General features: G+C 40.1%; 1 protein-coding gene across 2 annotated transcripts in view; it reads left to right on the top strand.

Moving 5' to 3' along the window:
• skap1 (src kinase associated phosphoprotein 1) overlaps positions 1-19,228 on the top strand; it is a 45,865-nt gene that overhangs the window by 16,807 nt on the left and 9,830 nt on the right. For both annotated transcript variants that reach the window (XR_015082452.1, XM_086016182.1), the window contains exons 6-12: positions 223-303; positions 853-936; positions 1,013-1,137; positions 1,587-1,650; positions 3,547-3,762; positions 6,897-6,950; positions 7,043-7,146. Coding sequence is in view for 1 of the 2 variants with exons in the window: in XM_086016182.1 (XP_085872308.1) it covers positions 223-303; positions 853-936; positions 1,013-1,137; positions 1,587-1,650; positions 3,547-3,762; positions 6,897-6,950; positions 7,043-7,146 (728 nt within the window). In the remaining variant the exon portion in view is untranslated. The remainder of the gene's footprint in view (positions 1-222; positions 304-852; positions 937-1,012; positions 1,138-1,586; positions 1,651-3,546; positions 3,763-6,896; positions 6,951-7,042; positions 7,147-19,228) is intronic.

Genomic DNA, 19,228 nt, shown 5'->3' with positions numbered 1-19,228 from the left:
GACTGTTTGATGTCAGCCATCTGTCTGATTGCGGCCTATTTTTGGCGAATTTCCTAATAGGGGTTCCTCAAAGTACAGGGAAAGACGGCTTGTATTTCTTTCCAACTTTCCAGGGTGCGTGACTACTGGGGTTGCTGTAGCTAATTAGTTGGCCACTGTGCAGCCCTATAAGTAATATCATGGAATTCATTGTTTTATGACTGATATTATCTTTATTTTCAGACTTTGAGGACATCCCCTTCACCGCAGCTCAAGACCTTAGCAACATCCTGAAGCAGGGCTACTTGGAAAAGAAACGTCGAGGTATAAATAACGGAGGCCATCTTCTGGTGGCAACAGAGGTGGAGGCCTTGATTCAAATTAGACTCAATCCCCTTATTTTAGGACTTGGAACTTGCTAGGCTCAAACTTGTAAAAAAAACAAACGTGTCTGGTTGCTTGCTAATGCAAAATGGATGCTCCGTCTACCTTTTTATGCAGGAACAGTTTTTCCTTGCAACAAGGGAGTTTGATATCGTCAATGTCGGTCAGGACACTCCCAAGTCAAAATGTGGTCAATTTAATATTTGTTTACAAATCAATACTGTGTGTCAGTCCACACATGGGTCTGTTAATTTTCCAAGTTATGAACCAACCTCAAGTGTTGAAAAGGGCTCTTTGACAATGCTACGTTAAATACCCAACAAACATGAGTAGCGAATAATAGGGAAGGACAGGGGTAGTGAGCCAAGCAGTGCGACCATGAAAGACTCAACTTGACTTTGAATTTATGAGATTTGCCTTGACCTCGACTCCCACCCATGGCCATTTCCTTATCCGAACAGAAATGGTCAAACCTGCCTTTCTCTCCAGATCACAGCTTCTTTGGCTCTGAGTGGCAGAAGAGATGGTGCGTCCTCAACAAGTCCATCTTCTATTACTTCGGCAGCGACAGAGGTTGGCTGGCAAACACACAAGCTGCAGGTGAGCAAAATTGGTTTGTGTCCCTCATTCGGCAAGTCTTCCCTTGCAGATAAGCAACAGAAAGGCTCGTTTTACATTAACGACTACAGCGTTCAGCTCGTCAACAATCTCAGGAAAGACTCCAAAAGGAATGCCTGCTTCGAGCTGTCTGCTCCCGGACAGAGGACTTTCCAGGTTGGTAATTCAGGGCAATTATTATTCTGATATGAAGAAATCAATTTGATGCACTTAGTTGGTGCTAAAAAAAAAATGAAAGCGAGGCTTCCTGCATATACAACTTAGGTTCTTTAAATGCAATTGTGTTTTCCACATCAAAATATTGGCAGGCTGTTAAGAGCACACCAAAGCAACTGGTAGTGTAGTAAAGATACAAGGCTCACCAATCGAAAGCCTGAAAATTCTTTCCAGATAAGGCCCGAGCGACAATGAATTCGAGGAAAGGAATCTCGTCTAATGTCAAATGTTTTCAGTTATCGACATGATCATGAACGCACTGGATATTTACAAAATGTCTTGATTGAATGTTACTGAAATTGCAGATTGTAATTATAGTTCAGTTTAGATGGGGTACATTTTGCTGTGATTTTGTCTGTTAATCACATTGTCAATCTGTATCTCTCCAGTTCACGGCCAGCAGTCCTCAGGAAGCTCGAGAGTGGGTCAACTACATCAGCTTTGTGCTCCGAGGTATGTGCTTTCATGAACACACACTTGAGCTGGGTGCTATCGATTAATTTGAGTTTATGCACTGGATTCAGGATTTTTTGTTTTGATCGTTTTGGGTCTTCTTGAATTCAAAGTGTTTCCCTGCTGCTGTGCACTGCTTGCACTAACAGCATAGCTGCAAACAGATGAGCGAGTTTACTAAAGCGCAGTCAGTGCAAAATGTTGGTAATTATGGGGCGTAAACATGCTGGGGGGGAAAAAGAATCATAGCTTTTTAGCTATTAGGAAAATCGACGAAAAATACCATAAAGGGGTGAGGAAGAGAGAATTAAATGTGGAAAAACTGTATTAAAATTGGAAATCTGGGAAAAAAAACTGAGATGTTATTCTTATTTAGCTATATCACACACACGCCTACGCACACACAATCTGTAATCTCATCTCAAAAATCAAACAAAAGCACATAACTTGCATGTCACTCTCCGTCTCTTACGTACATTATGTCGAACCCCCCTGTTCCCCTCCTACTGAATTCCTGCTTACAGGAAATTGATTTGTAGCTGTTCTGGTTATCCTCCCGTGACATTGATTTCTGCTCGGACCTGATACCCCGTGTTGCAGCGGCCCCCGTCGCCCGCAATGAGGCCGCTCGTTCATCTGGAGCGAGCAGAGGGCCGCCGTGCCCTCCCCGTCGACGCTAAAACGGGCTCGGGCTCGGGCCGCGCCACTTGCGGGAAGTAACGGACACTCAGCAGTTTGTCTTACTTCCTTTTTTTTTTTTGACGACAAAAAGAAGTCCGATGATGGATGGGCCTCCTCAACTCGAACGGGCTGCACTTCATCTTCAGCAGTATTTCTTCTCTTAAGAATAGCAGATCAGATCCGAGCAAATGTTTCTACTCTGAGAATCACATTGGAAACATATGTTTAATATCAGTAGCACCATGTTTAGTATCTGAAGAGGCGTATTTTTTACTACCCCTAGACAATATTAGATACATGTTTCGTATCAGTAGAACTATATTGTTAATGTCCCCCTGTAGAACCATGCGGGAACTATATTTTCAGTACCCATAAAACCATGCCAAAACATTTTTTTGAACCTTAGCCCCATATCAGAACCATATTTGCAGTACCTATTAAACCATATTTTAGTACCATTCAAACCATATTACAACCATGTTTTTAGTCCCCACAGAATCGTTTTAGAACCATGTTTAAGCACATGTAAAACCATGTTAGAACCTAAAACATGAGTACTAGATTTTTAGTACTCATAGACTCTATTAAATCCATACTTTTTAGTATCATATAACCATGTTACAACCATATTTTTGACGACATTTTTCGTAATCCTAGAAATGTTTTAAAGCTGTATTTTTAGTAGCTATAAATCCATATTAGAATAGCATTTTTATCACCCATTGAACCATGTCAGAACCATACTTTTAGTAATCCTACATCCATATTAAAACTATAGAGCACATTTTTCGTGGCCATATTGAAACCGTATTTTCAGTGAGCATGCAACCACCCATGTTGTTTGTGCCAATTTTAGTCATTTTCTGTTTATACCAGAACCATGGAACCACTTTACTCCTGATTCAGCAGAGAAAAAAATCAAGAAAAAAAACCTCAACAACTAGTATACTATAATATATATTCTACTATACTATACTATATACTATACTTATAATATAAGTGCAGCATATTTAGACAGAAAAACAACATTTGTCAATCATTGTCATTGTGCAACAATGCATAAATCAGATGATAGATTAAAGTTAATAAACATTTGAGACTTTCTGGACGTGGTTATTAGATTTTTGTCCGCGATGACGAACTAATCAGAGCCAGATGGAGCCTGAAATCCAAACACAAGCTTTTTTTTTTTTACGAACATTCTTCTATCATCAGATCTTAGGTCCAGCACCATTCCGTTTGACGAGGACGAGAATGATGAAGAGGGCGACAAGGACGAGGAGACGACCTACGACGACATCGAAGGGACGAGCGATCCGACCCCACCTTGGCCCGCGGCCCCCGTCGACAACCGGGTGTCTCACAGTAGCGCGGGAAGGCGGGAAGAAGCTGACGAGGAGGACGGCAGTGACATTTACGAAGTCCTGCCAGGTATGGAGTCTCAACTCCACTTCCCTTTTGTAATTCGGGAAAAACCGTGGAGTCTAGTCGAAAGTGACTTTTCGCCTAAGATGCGATTTGCGTTTGTGTGTGTGTCTGGATGAAAGGCCAAAAGAAAGACAAAATTGTTCCCACAGGAAATAATATAAAATGAATTATTTTCTGAATGCTTGTGTGTCTGAAGGCCTGCGATTGGCTGGCGACAAGTCCAGCAAGTCTTCCTCTTGCCCAAAGTCCAGCTCACACGCAAACGTAATGAGGAAAGCTGCATGGAAAATGGATGGATAGATTGATGAAAACTTCCTTCCTTTGTGTTGTAGCACATCCAATTAGCTGTTGTTGCCAGGCAACAAATGGCTTCCCATTTCACCCCACAAAGTAGAGTTTTGGATGAAATTGCCTAGCAACAGCAATTTACTAGTAATGAAGACCCGTCTGGGAGCTTAAAATAGTTTTGCAGCTCTTCATGTCAAATCTGGGATAGATTTGAAGATTTGTTATAGTTTTAGTACCTTTGACCCATAGGAACTATAATTTGGTACCCAGAGAACCTGATTAAAACCATATTTTAAATCCCCTGTACCATATTACAACCATATTTTTATTCACATAGAACCATATTTTTAAATACCCAAACGGTGCTCGAATCACATTTTAGTAGTGAGCACTCAAAAGACAAGTAAAAGTGTTTAGTAAGTTAACAACTATAATTGAAGTATGGTAGATAAATAAAGTGTATTTCACATGAATGTATTTTGCCTTTATTTAAGCCTAAATCTAAGACCAAGACATTTATGTAAAATAAAGCTGGGTTTTTACTGCTGACTCAGCAAATGTGTGGCATATTTGGATAGACGGAAGGCTTGTGTCCATCGTATGTGGGCATGTGCGTGTGTGTCCACAAAGTAGAGTTTCGGGTAAAACTGTCCAGCAACAGCAATTTAGTAGAAGCAATGAAGGCTCGTCTGTGATCTTAAAATAGTTCTGGGTCTCTTCATGTCAAGTCTGGGATGGATTTGGGGGAAAGTGATGGAAAACGTTCCTGCAAGTTTTAGCTGAGGGCACACGCGCCCATGTGTCCGGGAGAAGAAGGACAAAAGGCACGATCCGATCTTCTCAAGGCCATCGTCCATCACTGCTTCTATTAAATAAGATACATCAAGATTCAGTTTCACTCAGTGAGTACATTACCTATGCCAAAATCTGTGCTGAGAGGCTGATCAGTCTTGCGTGTGTCACGCCGCCGTTCAAAGCCATCTGGGAGAAGGTACAGGGCCCGACCACAGATGGCGGATCGGATGACGGCCTCTTTCGTTCACATTCTCACCCCGTCACTTATCAATCACCGCGCGCCGCACTTTGCTCTCTCGCAGCCCGCACGCGCTCATTACTTTCTCCCCAATTCGTATTTATGGCCGTTTTCATGCGGCGCGATCGCAAAGACTAATGAAAGCGGCTGGGCTTTGTAACTCAAGAGTTTACCTTCGCAACAACCACACATTGTCCTCAGTTGTTGGCTTCGTCCTTGCTCATTTTCTGGAGAGATTTTTGGGGGAAGCAATCATAGAACCCACAGACCATACTCACAACAGCCATATTTACTAGGGATGTTCAATATCACTTTTTTTTTTTCAGACCAAATCCAGTACACATATTCACTCTTTGAGTCCTCACCTATAGTGAGTACCGATATCTCAAGTACCTTTGATTTATAAAAACTCATTTAACACAATGACAAAAAACTGTGAACTAGACTTTTCTTTGTGACGTAGATGATGATTCGCTGATGTGTCAAACTGCCGCAGCATAGTGCCAATTACTGCCAAGGAAGACTTACTCAATGTCAGATTATTATATTTTGTTTTGCCTTAAGGATCCGTGGCCAGTATCGGCAGCCTCTAAAACTACCCGATACCTTCAAATAACACTGGTAACACCCCAATACCCATCCTTGGTATTGGTAATAGTCTATCATCCATGCCAATCAAACCAAATTTCCCATAGAACCATGTAAGAACCATTAAGACCTGTAGAACAATGTTAGAATTGTATTTTTGGGACCCACAGCACGATGTTTAAACCATATTTTTAATGGCCCGTATAATCATGTAGGAACTATATTTTTAGTAACCATACCCATTTTAGAACCATATTCCCAGAGACCCATATTTTTAGTCCCAATAGAACCATATTGGAGCCTCATTTTAAGTTCCCAGAGAACCCTGCAGTATGTTTGTATATTCATCTGGGGACCATATTTTTAGTGTTCTGTTCAGAGCACAAACTGCTGACTGAGGACAAAGAAACCGCAAAAAAAAAAAATCTAACAGCACATTTGGACCGATGAACTTGTGCCAATCATTGGCATCGTGTGACTTTGTGGTGTGTGCATGTGCTTTTGTGTGTGTGTGTGTGTGTGTGTGTGTGTGCGCTTCTCTTCCTGGAAGCACGGGTCCAGCTTGCTGGCAAAAGTATTGTATTGCCTGGCGCTGGCGTGGCTGTCACCCGGCGAGTGTTGACGATGGATGTGTGGGGCAGACGACGGTATCACTGTGTCCCAGCTCAGCACGGCGGGTGCGCCACGCCCCCCTCGGCCCCCTCGGCCAATGAGGCGCGGCAACATCCTCTTCCCCGTATTGATCGTCACGTGGGAGGGCAATCTGCGGCGAGAATAACAATCATCCCGCGCCGCATTCACATGAATCTCACATTGACTCCAGATCCATTTTATGTATTTTTTAACGACTCTTTTATTGTCTACTTCAATGGATGCACATCAGCAAATGTTAGCATTGAGCTGCGTCACTGAATGCCCCTTTTTAATGCCAATGTAAAATGCCGCACTTCAATACAAACTGTCGATACTCTTGTTTGTTTGCTATTACACATTTTAAATGCCATAATTGAATATATACCAATACATATTTCAAAGTGGGTGTAAGCGTTTGAGGTTTTTCATGATTACTATTGATCTAAACTCATATTCCACTAAATTAGATTAGGAAATATATATATATATATATATATATATATATATATATATATATATATACTTAATACACACAAGGTATAAAAACGTTTATTTGTAACATTTAAAAAACAAAAGTATTCTTCATTTTACTTAGATGAAGATTTTCCAGATCCACCAGCCGACTGTTTGGAGTCACCCAACAAAGCAGGTGAAAATGTCAGATATTTGATTGACTCATTGATTATTAAAAAAATAATTAAGATAAAAGCACCGTTTTTCTTTCTGTTGCGTCCTCGGCAGTTTTGGATTATGCCAACTACTACCAAGCCGTGTGGGACTGCCATGCTGACACTCCAGACGAGCTGTCCTTTCGCAGAGGAGACCTCATCTTCATCCTCAGCAAGGTCTGTCTGGACTCGCTCGTGTGTCTGTGTGTTTTGTTTGAAGGGTTACACTACAGCATTCAACTCGTCTCCTCTGCAAGAATGAGCACAGTGAAGATCTCCATTAGAGAGCAGCAAGGTTATTATAGTTCACAAAAAAATAACTAAAACACACACTGACAACCTCCCCAAAATAAAATCAAAATGAGTGCTTTTAAAAAATGAATTGAATATACATTTTACGTTTCTAAAACTATAAAACAGCAACAATGTACTTTTTAATTTGAAGAAAACTAAAGCTAAAACTCATAAAAATGAAACTAAAACAAACCTTTTTGAAACAATAAAAGCTAATGACAACATAAATTTTCAATCGCAGCAAAACTTGTGGCCAACATTTGACCAATCGTGAAAACTGGTTGCAGACGGGCGCACGATGCGCGACAGTTGAGCAGCGTTCGGTCGCGGCGCTCAGTGTGCGGCGGCTATTAGCGCTGGCATTACCTGTCAGAGAGCAGTGAAATTCCCTGTTAGAGAGCAATGAAATTCGCTGTTAGAGTGCAGTGAAATTCCTTATTATGGTAGTGACATTCCCTACAGAGCATGCGAGTGCCAGACAACTTAGCGGTGGCATCATTCTCCTCACAGGCTCGATGGTGAAGTGCCACGGTGGTGCTGGGTAATGGCGCTGTTGTTCATTACGGCGGCGCCATCTCAAGGGTTAATTGAGTCTGCGAGCAGCTTCTTTCTTCCTTCCTTCCTTCCTTCCCGCTTGAAATAAACCGCAGGTGATTCCATTCTCACACCTCCTTGCAGCACCCCCTTCTGGAAATATGCCTTGCCGTTGGACCGGCCTGCATTCTGTTACTTTGGGCGCCTCTAAAATGGAGACATCATTATCAATGTGTGTACTGTGTCTCCATTTGAGGAAATTACAGCTTGTATTTTTACAAACTATGCATCTTTAATCACCAGATAATTGATAAATAAAATATACACATAAAGTGAATACATTTTACACAAATATAACGCAAACTCATAAATTATGGAAATATGTTCCGGGGGTTACTCTTGCTATCATACAAAATAAATATTATTCAGGTCATAAAATAGCAATGGTATGTGCAAGACGAAGCTGTACAAGTCTCTTGTCCAAACTGCATGGAAACAGACGAGCGCGAGAGTACACATTTAATCAACATTTAAAGACACTAGAGGGTGTTTGCTTTGTGGCTGACGTGCAAGCAGGTGAAAATAAGTTGGCAGCTCCCCCTGGCATTGCCAGATGAATGAAATGCTCATCTGTTTTGACATTTTCGTCCTGTCAGGTGCTGCTGATAGCCTGAAAATGTCACACGGCCACCTTACATTTGTCTCTTCAACGTATAATAACAATGCGTTTTATTTAGGGAGCCTTTCATGTCTGTCACGCATGATATAAAAATAAAAAAGACAAAATACAGCCAAGTAGTATAAAGCGTAAAAAAGCAAGATAATCCAAATTTGCTCAAACAAGCACCTTTTATAAAGTATTTTTTCATTTTGTAGTTCTTGAAAAATTGTTGCCACCTCGTGTTGAAATATAGTCACGTTTTTTTATATATATGATTTCTGAAAAGCACAAAACGTGCGTAATTCTCGTTTAAGTTTTCTGTGAAATTAAAAAAAAGTGTTAGCTTCATTGGCCATAGTAAAGAAAATCCGTTGATGGCTGAAGTGACTTTCAATTCTGTCTGATTCAAAGCCACAATTGCAGCCAAGAATTACATCTAGTCTAATATTGGGCTGATGATAACTGTTTATATGATGTCAGAGATGGCCACCTCCCAATTTTATATGTACAATGAATACACCGTTTAAGAGGTGTGTTTTGATTAGTGACTTAAAAAGGAAGTCAAGTCAAAAATGTTCTTGACAATATGCGTCCCGACTATTCAGAAAACGGTATACTGATTAATATTGCATTTGTGGAATATGAATTTAGCAGAAAAAAATCATTAGGTTTTATCCATCAAGGACGGCTGACTTGACATTACGTCGCCCTCTGCTGTCGGCTAAAAATGACATCGCTGTGCCTAAGGGCTCAGCTTGTGAACGTCAGATAATCAAACTCAGAAAATAGACGCGCTGTGACGATCGTTACCTGAGCCCTTCGACGCTCTGATGTCATTTTCAGACAACAGCGGAGGGCGGTATAATGGCAAAATGGCTGCCCCCTGAGATGGATGAAAAAGGGTGCCTTTTTTTAATTCTATCATTTCACAAACGCATTATTCGTCAGAATACGATGTTTAGACATACTGTACATATTGTAAAGAAAAGTTTTAACTTGACTTCCCCTATAAGGATGTAAAAGTTGAACGGCTGATGGAACTCAGCCTCAAGTCAAAGTTCACTTTCATGCGTGTTTTGGAAGATGCTGTCGTAAATTGCATGGAGACAATCTCCTGACGTCTCCTAAGTGTCTGCTTTGATGACCCACGTCCGTATAACACCCCCGCTGAATAGCACCACGCCGATTATAGCCTGGAATCGCCTATTTACTTTAACGAGCCCTCTGGGAGGACTTCGCCGCGTCTTGTGCGAGCCGTCGACTTTTACGGCAGGATTCCGAAGAACCTTGACCTCTTGCAGTGAAATACGGGCCCTGGGCTTGGACTCGAGTCTGTCGACTATAAAACTGGGAGCCACACACATGAAATGAGTGTAATAAAAGCTCATAAATTGTGTGCCGGGTGGGGGTGGCCGCTTGTCCATGCTGTTATGTCAACACAGAGCATAATTACAAGGTAATAAGGACACGCGCTAACTGCTAAATCAATGGCGCTAACAACGTGTTGCGTTGAAGACTGAGTGTTGGCGTTGCGGAGTGGACACACGGTGTCATGTGGCTGTGAACTGAGCGCAACGTGCCCGTTGTACACAAGACCCTCGTCCATCATTATTGATCCTCCACTTACTGTAAAGTGTGCGCATTTTTACTGTATGTGTGCGTGTGCGCGCATATCAATGACAAAGTAAATAAATTAGGAAGCTCACAACTCATGTGAATCCCATTAGTTGGGGAGAATTCATCTCTCGGTCGCCATGTTGGCCCGCCACTGGTCCTGATGCATGCGACGCGGGTCGCTGCCAGATCCTTCATAGAGTTCTGGCATCTCATTTAGGATCATGTGCGTTTTTCTTAACGTGTCACGGCTGTGTGCTGATGTTTAAAAAAAAAAAAAAAGACATGATACTGGGGGTGGGGAATTCAAGTTGCGGCCACAATATAGATAAAGCATGCATACAAAATTAAAGCCAAAACGATTAATAACAATGGTCAACAATTTTCTCATAATTTTTTAGTCAGAGATGCAAGGGAGATGCAACGTTTTTTAAATGAATTTTTTACACTGATTCCAAATCTGCCCTTGTTTTTTCTCTCTAGCACATCAGGTTTTCAAAATAATAATAATGATAATGAATTAAGGGTTAGGTTCAGCAAAAGTTGGAACACATGGTAAAATCTATATAGCGCAAGCTTTTATAGGTCAAATTTTAAATACAAAAAATGAAAATATCGCAATTGATGTGCGGCAAAAAAGTTGACATTTTTAAAATCTGCATCAAAATTACATTTAGGGACTCCTAAAGCCAGCTCTCATTAAAAAAAAAATGCAGTTCATCACTGTAATTTATAAAATTGGCTAAAATAATAAATTTTTAATTTTTCCTTTTTTTTTTCTTTTGACATTTTTTCAACACATCATAACATTGTAGGTCAAAGACAATGACATTCAAACATCCTCCCACACTCCCCAAAAAATCTGCAAATTTTTGCAGATTTTTCTCTCTGTTTTTTTGATTAATCGTCCAATTGATCAGTTATCTGCATTTTATCCTGCTAAATACCAGAATTGACCTAAAAAAATCCATATCAGTCGGGCCCTGTACAAAATGAACATTTGTGGTTACAAAATCCTAAATTGTGAGCACAAATTAGTATTTTGTAGTCTCGATTTAATATTTTTGTGCCAGGAAGTAGGTGTAATGTGCGCACAAAGACTCATTTTGTTTCCACGAATACGTATAACCTGGACCAACAGGCTGCAGACATGACAAACACATACCCACAATATAGAAATGAAACGTACACAAAATACTCATTTGTGGCAACGGATTAGTTACAACGTGCGCATGAAATATTAATTTGTGGCAACGAATATTAATTTGTGGCAACGAAGTGAGACAAAATATAAATGAATAAAATTGATGGCGTTCATTGTGCAGGTTATAGCAGTTTTGTGCCCACAAATTAGTATAATTGGACAAAATGTAGTATTTTTGGGCCTCAAAAATGTAACTTATGGTTAGGGAAAATAATTTGGATGAGACCTTTACAGCAAGTGATGCAGTGGCAAGGCAGCGAGTGCAGACAAAAAATCCCCAGTAAAATTAATGATCGTAACAATAAAAAAATGACAAAATAAGTTCAAGATACGACCAACAGTCTATAGAATATAACTTGCTATGGAGGTGAGGGTTTGTATGACTTTTTCCTAAAAGAAAAATATGACTTGGCCACCAATCATTACGTTGAAGACTATAAATGCTAATTTGTGCTCAGAAATGAGCAATTTGTGGATACGAATTAGCATTTTGTGCGCACGTTATGTCTTTATTGTGGCCACAGTTTCATTTTTTTCCCTCACATCAAGTCTGGGGCCCCATAGCCCGCTGCTCCAGTCCCGATTGATTATTGATTTACACGCGGTTCTGCTATTGCTTGAATTTGTCACACTGGCTAAAGGGCTGTTGTTTCACATGTGCCCCTTGCTACAACATCAGCTTGTCCCTGCATTCTGCCCCTCTAATTTATGTGCCCGGCGACGTGGACTCCACAGGTCAGCTGTCACATTCCAGTATTCCCACGGGCGCTCATGGAGAACGGCAGGATGGACTGGGAGGAGATTTATAGCGCAAACCCGCCTCTCCTGCCTCTCCCCGTTTTTGCCGCCATGTCTCCCCTCTTCCTCATAGAGGCGGCCAATCAGAGCCCGCGTGGGCCGAGGGGAGCCGACCAATGGCAGGCGAGCCCCAAAGTGTCCAGCTGCTTGTCAAATGAGACGAAAGAGCATGGACAGCAGCGGCACCTCGTGGCGCCTTCCAACGAAACACTCAAATGGGAATAATGAAGTGAGGAAAGATCATTTAAGTCGGAAAAAAGATGCACGCAAAACACAAACGCACAAACGAAGATTTATATGGACACAGAGATTTACATGGACACACAACATATATACACATTTGCACACTACTATAACTTACTAAAACAGATACTGATGGCAATTTGTCTGATGCTGTGTATGGCAGTGGTCTGAAAAGCTTTGAGAAATGATGCAATGCGGAAAGAGGACATTTCGAGCATTTACGAAATTAACTGTGTCCAATAAATGTACAGTAATTTTAATAGATGTGTGCAAATCTAATAAATTAAAACAGCGAAACCCCGCTATTCCCGCTCTGCCACAAATAGTGAAAAAATGCAAATAAGTTGTGCCACCCTATTATTTCTAAAAAAAAAAAAAATAATTGTCATTAGTAGTTAAAACCATAAATATGCCACAAACAACCCAGACAAAACTTAACTCCTCCCTGGCATACAGTCTCATACTTCCTTGACACCAATTATTTCTTTCGGATTATCAAAGATTTTGGCGCCATGTACATAAAGCCCAAAAATACACAAAGACTCCGGATGTTTTCCAGTAAATAACTGTTAATTGGCGCCACAAAAAAAAAGTGAATTTGTGAATAGTGAACCACAAATAAGTGCAAGTTCACTGCCAACAGTTTACAACACATGCACACAAGATTTGTAAAATGCGACTTGCTGCAAATTTTGCAAAACTTTTGTACAATTTTTTGATTAATCGATGAATCGGATTAAAAAACCTTTTCCATCCCTTTATCCAAAAACTGGATGCTACTTGAAATTGGCAGTGAAGAAAATGATGATGATTCTGATACTGGTTTGGTCCATAATGTCAGAAAATAAACTGTTAATCATTGTTTTCCAAAGCAAAAGCAGATGTTTGCTAATGCAAATGCATTACAGTACTTGTGCAATGGAGATTTGACCATGTGTTGTAATTTATAGCTATGACGTCTCAGAAAAAAATTCAACTGTTGCTGAACCTAACCCTGAATAGGAAAATATATTACTATATTACAAATTACATTATTTATTTATTATTGTATTATTATAATTATTATTATGAAAACCTGATGTGCTAGATTAAAAAAGGGCAGATTTGGAATCAGCACTAACAATGTATATACAAAGGTTTACTTGCATCTCTGATTAAAACCTTTAGTAAAACAATGTTGACTGGTGTAATCGGAATATTTACTGTTGAGAGGCTGAAAATTCGTAGAATTTGAAGGTCTAAATGATGACTCTGCTCTCAGAATGTTTTTTCATTAATTCTGTAATCGTGCCAATTAATCGATAAATTGCACCTCTTGCATTTTGCGAGGTCAACTTGCTCAGAGCTTGCTTGTGTCTCTTGCAAGCGCGAGTGATTCCAAACACCCGCATGCGTAAGAAATCAAACCCGTTCATGTCGTCGCCCGGGTTCCGTAAAAAGTCAGATGTGGGAGACAAAAGGGATGCTGAGGTCTCCCTTTCTTCTTTTGTGTGAACTCTGTCACACCCCCTCTGCTCTGTCACACAGCCATTTAAGGACCCCTGCTGCTATTGTGGCCATAGACACCAAGCAAGACATCCTATTTACCACCCCGAGTAGCAGGGGGTGAGTCTGGGGTCCGGGGTCACGCAGGAGGCAACGGTCACCGTCCGGTCAACTACAGTAGGTCATTATTCAGCCCGGCCGATAGCCCGATCCATTCCGCTTAATTATTATGAATGCAGGGGGGGGGGGGGGGCGGCGTAAACAGCCGTCATCATTACAGACGCTCAGTGGCATACACAAATGCTCTTTAAATGGCCATTAGCTTAAGCAGCCGCGCGCCGTCCCAAAGCACACTTTTCTTTTCTTTTCATCTCATCCCGTCGTGCTGAGATCTTCTCCGAGCTTCTCCTTCGTCTTTCCGAACAATTCACCCCACTAATTAAAAGCCCTCTTGGAACAAAGACGAACACTAAGTGGCCCTTTGGATGTGCAGAGGTGCACGAGTGGCATTCATATTTCTGAAATGCTTCGACACCTCATGTTTTGATACACAGTCAATGCCACTTTATTGTGGGGGATACGTTTCAGACCCACATATAAAAGATGAAAATGTATATGGAGACTTTAATTTAAAAAAAAAAAAAAAAGTAATGTAAGGTAAGTGGTACTCATGGAGGCTGCCGATAGCAGCCACCGATAAATTACAGACAAAAAAATCTGATCGAGTAAGTCCTCCCCAGATGTAGTTGCCGCTATATTGCAACAGTTGGACACCACGGGCAATTGTCGTCTGCATCAGAAAGAAAGCTGCACGATTTTTTGTCATTATGTTCAATAAAATTTTACATATAAAATATATAGGAACTGAATGCTCATAACGGTATCGGTCTGAAAAATATGGTATGGAACATCCCAAGTTTTAAACCTCCCACAGGCTTTTAACATATTTATTAAAACACGCTTAAACATATTAAACATGTAAATACATTTGAACTAAAAACAATTGTAGTCATAAAATGGGGTGAAACAATCTGTCTGCTTTGTATTATCTGGTTTTTGGATAAATGTCTTTAAGAGGCAGGGCCTGGTGGGCTGACGTGTGCCGTCAGTGAGCCTGCATGTGTGTCTGGGCGTGAGCTGTGGCCAACAGCAGCTCCTGTGTGAGTGTGCTCATTGCATTTATGTGATTAACTGTTATCAAGGCGATGGATAAACGACATTTTTTTTCTTCTTAAAATATAGAAATATAGAAATTAATTTTTCTTTTAAAAAAAGGCGTAAAAAAACCCACTAAGTACTTTGGAAATTAAGACCTCTCTATCCAAAATTATGATTTTATTTATGATGATATTTTTAAAAATGTGACTTGTTCGTAGACTGGTAGTGTATGACTTTTATTTGGAATTAAAAAAATATAATCATTATAAAGACAACTTTTTATTAATCAAACTTTTTTCAGAATAGATTAGAAAAAAAAATCTCAAATTACTTTTTCTAATTAAAAAAAAAGTTTTAAAGAAAATGTCTTTTTCTTGATCCCTTGGAAAATATATCTTACTCTCCCAAAAATGTAAAGGAGACAATTTCATTTTCCTTCTGGAGCATAAGTTGTCAGCACCTAGCTTGGCATCCGTATTGTGCCTGATTGCAGGTTACAGATGATAGGCTTCTCCCTGCCTGCCGAAGGCCTCCTCCATGTTTCTTTGTTAGCGTGATGGAGGAAGTGCAGCCTATCTGAGCGCAGGCGAGGAGGAAGAGAAGGTGGAAGAGGAGGTGGGCGGAAGGGGCGGGGCGGGGCGGGGGAGCGTTAGGCGGCGGGTTCAGCGGCGGGGCAATGAGAGACTTCCTGCGCTCCATCACTCCCAAGGCCTGCCTCAAGTCAGCTGGTGGCCAGCGAGCACCTCTCATGTACCATTATTAGCGCCAAAATCGCTTTAGATAGATAGATAGATACGATAGATAGATAGATAGGGGGGGGTAGCAAAAATAATGATGTAGCTAAACACTATTTATTCATCATATAAATAGAAATACATATTGCACACATACACCGTAAAACCAAAAACGAAACTACAACTGGAAATAACCATCTATAATTGTCAAGTATTAACAGCCAAATCTTTATAAATGGCAAGCACGAGGAGGAAGGTGAGGTAACAACGGCTGGCAGCGATGACGCCACGGGCTCACCTTCCTCCTGGCGCTGAGCGATGTGACTATCATGGCGCCGCCATTACCCAGCCCCCCTGAGTGGTAAATAAAGGACGGCGGCGGGCACACTGCTGCTGTTGCCATGGCAACTCCCTCCTCGCCGCGAGATCGTTCCCTCGATGGCGGAGGAAGGAGAAGAGTCACCGGGAGGTCAACCAGTCGACGCGGCGCCACCGCCGCACCGCGTCGCTGTTGGCGACGCTGCATGTTCGACTAGCAGACCCCCGCCAGTTGACGCCATAAAAATATAACCTAGACAGGAGGAGCATGAAGTTTTGGCATGAAGCTTTGAAAACACACGTGTTGACATTTTCCTCGAAAAATATTTTTTAGTAAAAAAAAAAGTGTGGATGTTCTCAGCTTTTACTGTCATTTTCCTAAAGAGGAAGTCATATTAAAAACCTGACCAAACCCAGAAAATAGTTGAACAGTGACAGTCGTTCCCTGAGCCCCGAGGCACTGTGATGTCATTTCCAGTCGACAGCACTGGTGTGCTGTATAATGCGGTATAATGTCAAAATGGACGCCCCCTAAGGTGGATAAAAACAGGTGGATTTTGCTGCTTAATTCATATTCCACAAATGCATTATTAATCAAAATGCCACGTTTAGTGGGGCCGTACAGAACATGCTTTTGTAAAGAACATGATTGACTTGGCTTCCTCTTTCAAAAGAAAAAATACAATTTTAATTTCCCTTTTTCAGTTGAAAATCAGCTTCATACAAGACTTTGTTTAGCAAAAAAATATTTTATTGTTCTAAAAACATGCCCTTTTCCTCTAAAAAGTAATTAAATAAGAATGTTTTCTAAACAAATACTTTACTTCTTTTGACTTTTTTTCCTCCCCCCAAAAGATCTCTAAAAAGTCATTCACAAAAATGCAACTTTGTGGGATATAAGTTGGTACATAAAAAATAAATTATGAAAAATACGAACTATGACGCGCTTAAAATTTGACTTTTTTTTTGTTTTTTTTTCTCAACTTTGAACAATCACTCCCCCCCTCCAAAAAAGGACTTTTCCTAAGTAATTCAAAATATTTTCCATCCAAAAAAAAAAAAAAAGGAAAAAGACTATTTGAGTCATGTTTGGTCAGAATGTCAAGCTAGTCGCTTTATGACCGCCCCCCCTGCGTTTGGTCGAAATATTTAGCGAGTTGCTCAATCACCGCCCCCCCCAACTGGGCCCTCCCTGCCATTTTCCCCTTAAAAAAAGACATCAAACAGAAGGAGGAGCACGTAGTTTTTGTCATTTGGATAATTCACTCAGGGATGTGGCCATTACAGCAGGTGTACTCTGGATGAACCCGTTGCGAGTGCGAGGAAGATGGACTCTGCACGCCTGACAGACTCCCACCGCCATTGGCTCTGCCACCCCGCCTCGCCGCTTGTATTAAAATGGTGCCGCCGATAATCCAAAAGACCTTTCTGAGGGGAGAATTTGAGTGTTTTGCACAGATGGGCGGCGCAGATAAATACAATCCTCTTGTCACTGCGGTGACTGCGAGAGTGCTGCGACACCCCTTGGGGGAGATGCACATCACAAAAAAACAAAAAAACAAAACTCATTCCCTTGTCGTCATGACTCACTACTCTTCTTCTATATGTTGGGCACGATGATAGAGAGAGAGAGGTTCAAGATTTAGGTTGATATTGTCCAGTATGTGCATGATGTCACTGACGTTTGCTACAAGCTGAGTTTGAAAGTAAACAACTGTTGCAACTTTAGTTTTCTAACAGTCCAAAGTTCGCCCGCTGACGAGAAACACGCGTACAACAGAAACATTGGCTCCATCCTCCAGTCCGATTTAGCCATCTCTCTCGCGTCACTTGATTTTTTTTATTTTTTTTTTTAGCATTCCTCTCTACATCTCCTCCTCTCAAATAAATACAGATATTAATACAGTACAACCAATCAAGAGTATTATAGTTCATGAGAATTAACAAAACTAAAATTGAGAAAGCATTTTTCGTTAATGAACTAAAAATGAAAATGCTTTTAGAAAAATGAAATCTAGCAAACTACATCTCACTTTGATAAAACTAACTAAAACTCTAATTATAGTGCAATGTCCTTTGTTTTCATTTCTGTCAATTACCATACATGGGCTTTCTGGGTTCATTTTAAATACCGGGTATATTTATTTTGGTATTGCTGTACATCCGTAGCTACAGATAAACCAAGGTCAGTTGGTTGGGAATTGTCGTCTACTTTATTTCACAAAACTAAGTCATTTAGTTATTTATTTTTTATGTTGCACTTGACAAATAATCCATATGTTTTAAAACCTAAACCAAAACACTTTTTCCAAAAAATAAAAACTAACTTGATCCAAAAACGAGTAAAAACGAACTGAATTTAAAAAACAAAAGTCAAAACGAAATACAAACTAACTATAACTAAAAAGTCAAAACTATTATAACCCTGTAACCAACAAAACACAAAAACAAAGATCAGAATTGAGGAGGGAATAAAATACGTTTCAGTCTAATGCAAACAATGTTGCATGTTGGTATATACAAGTAATAAATGTGGTCTAATTGTAATTGTACAGTAAGCGCAAAATGGGAAATACTGCATGAAATTATTGACACTGGCAGTGGTATAACTATAAATATGTAAAGTGTATATGCACTGAAAGGTCCACATTGCATTTTTGTGATTCTTCTACCCGCTTCTACTTCCCAAACAGCTCCAACAAAAACAACAGCAATCAAACTAAGTTATACAATAAAGAGCCAATTAAAATCTGTTTGTCCACCTGCTGGTTGCTAAGTTGTTTCATTTAAAGATAATTTGTTCATATTTTGCAGCACAAACATAATTAACGACTCGAGGCAACTGTAGTTTAATCATGTTTAAGTCAGTAAACAACAGGCCAAATGCGTTTAGATTTTTTTTTTCCTTAGCTCGAAGGTTGGCTCAGATGCCCGCATTTATTTCATTTACACAAATATGATCCTTGGATGATTTAATCATTTTTAACATGTGTAAACATGAAGTCTTTTTTTTCAGTTTTTATCTCATTTAACAATTGGCGGGTGTGGGTTGATAGTAGAGTTACAAAAATGCATACATTTTGTATTGTTGGTTGATTATAGTTTATGAATAAGACAATATAAAAATGAGAATTATTTTTCGAGTAGAATAGGCTATTTTGTGTATTTAAGTTACTAAAATTAATTTAAATGTACATTTAACATTTTTAAAGTGTT

Source organism: Filicampus tigris, chromosome 19 (genome assembly GCF_054856515.1).
Source record: "Filicampus tigris isolate MCC_2025a chromosome 19, RoL_Ftig_1.0, whole genome shotgun sequence".
In the NCBI taxonomy this organism is placed as follows: Eukaryota; Metazoa; Chordata; class Actinopteri; order Syngnathiformes; family Syngnathidae; genus Filicampus; species Filicampus tigris.
Note: the sequence above shows the minus strand (reverse complement) of the source record. Positions and strands in the feature narration are given on the sequence as shown.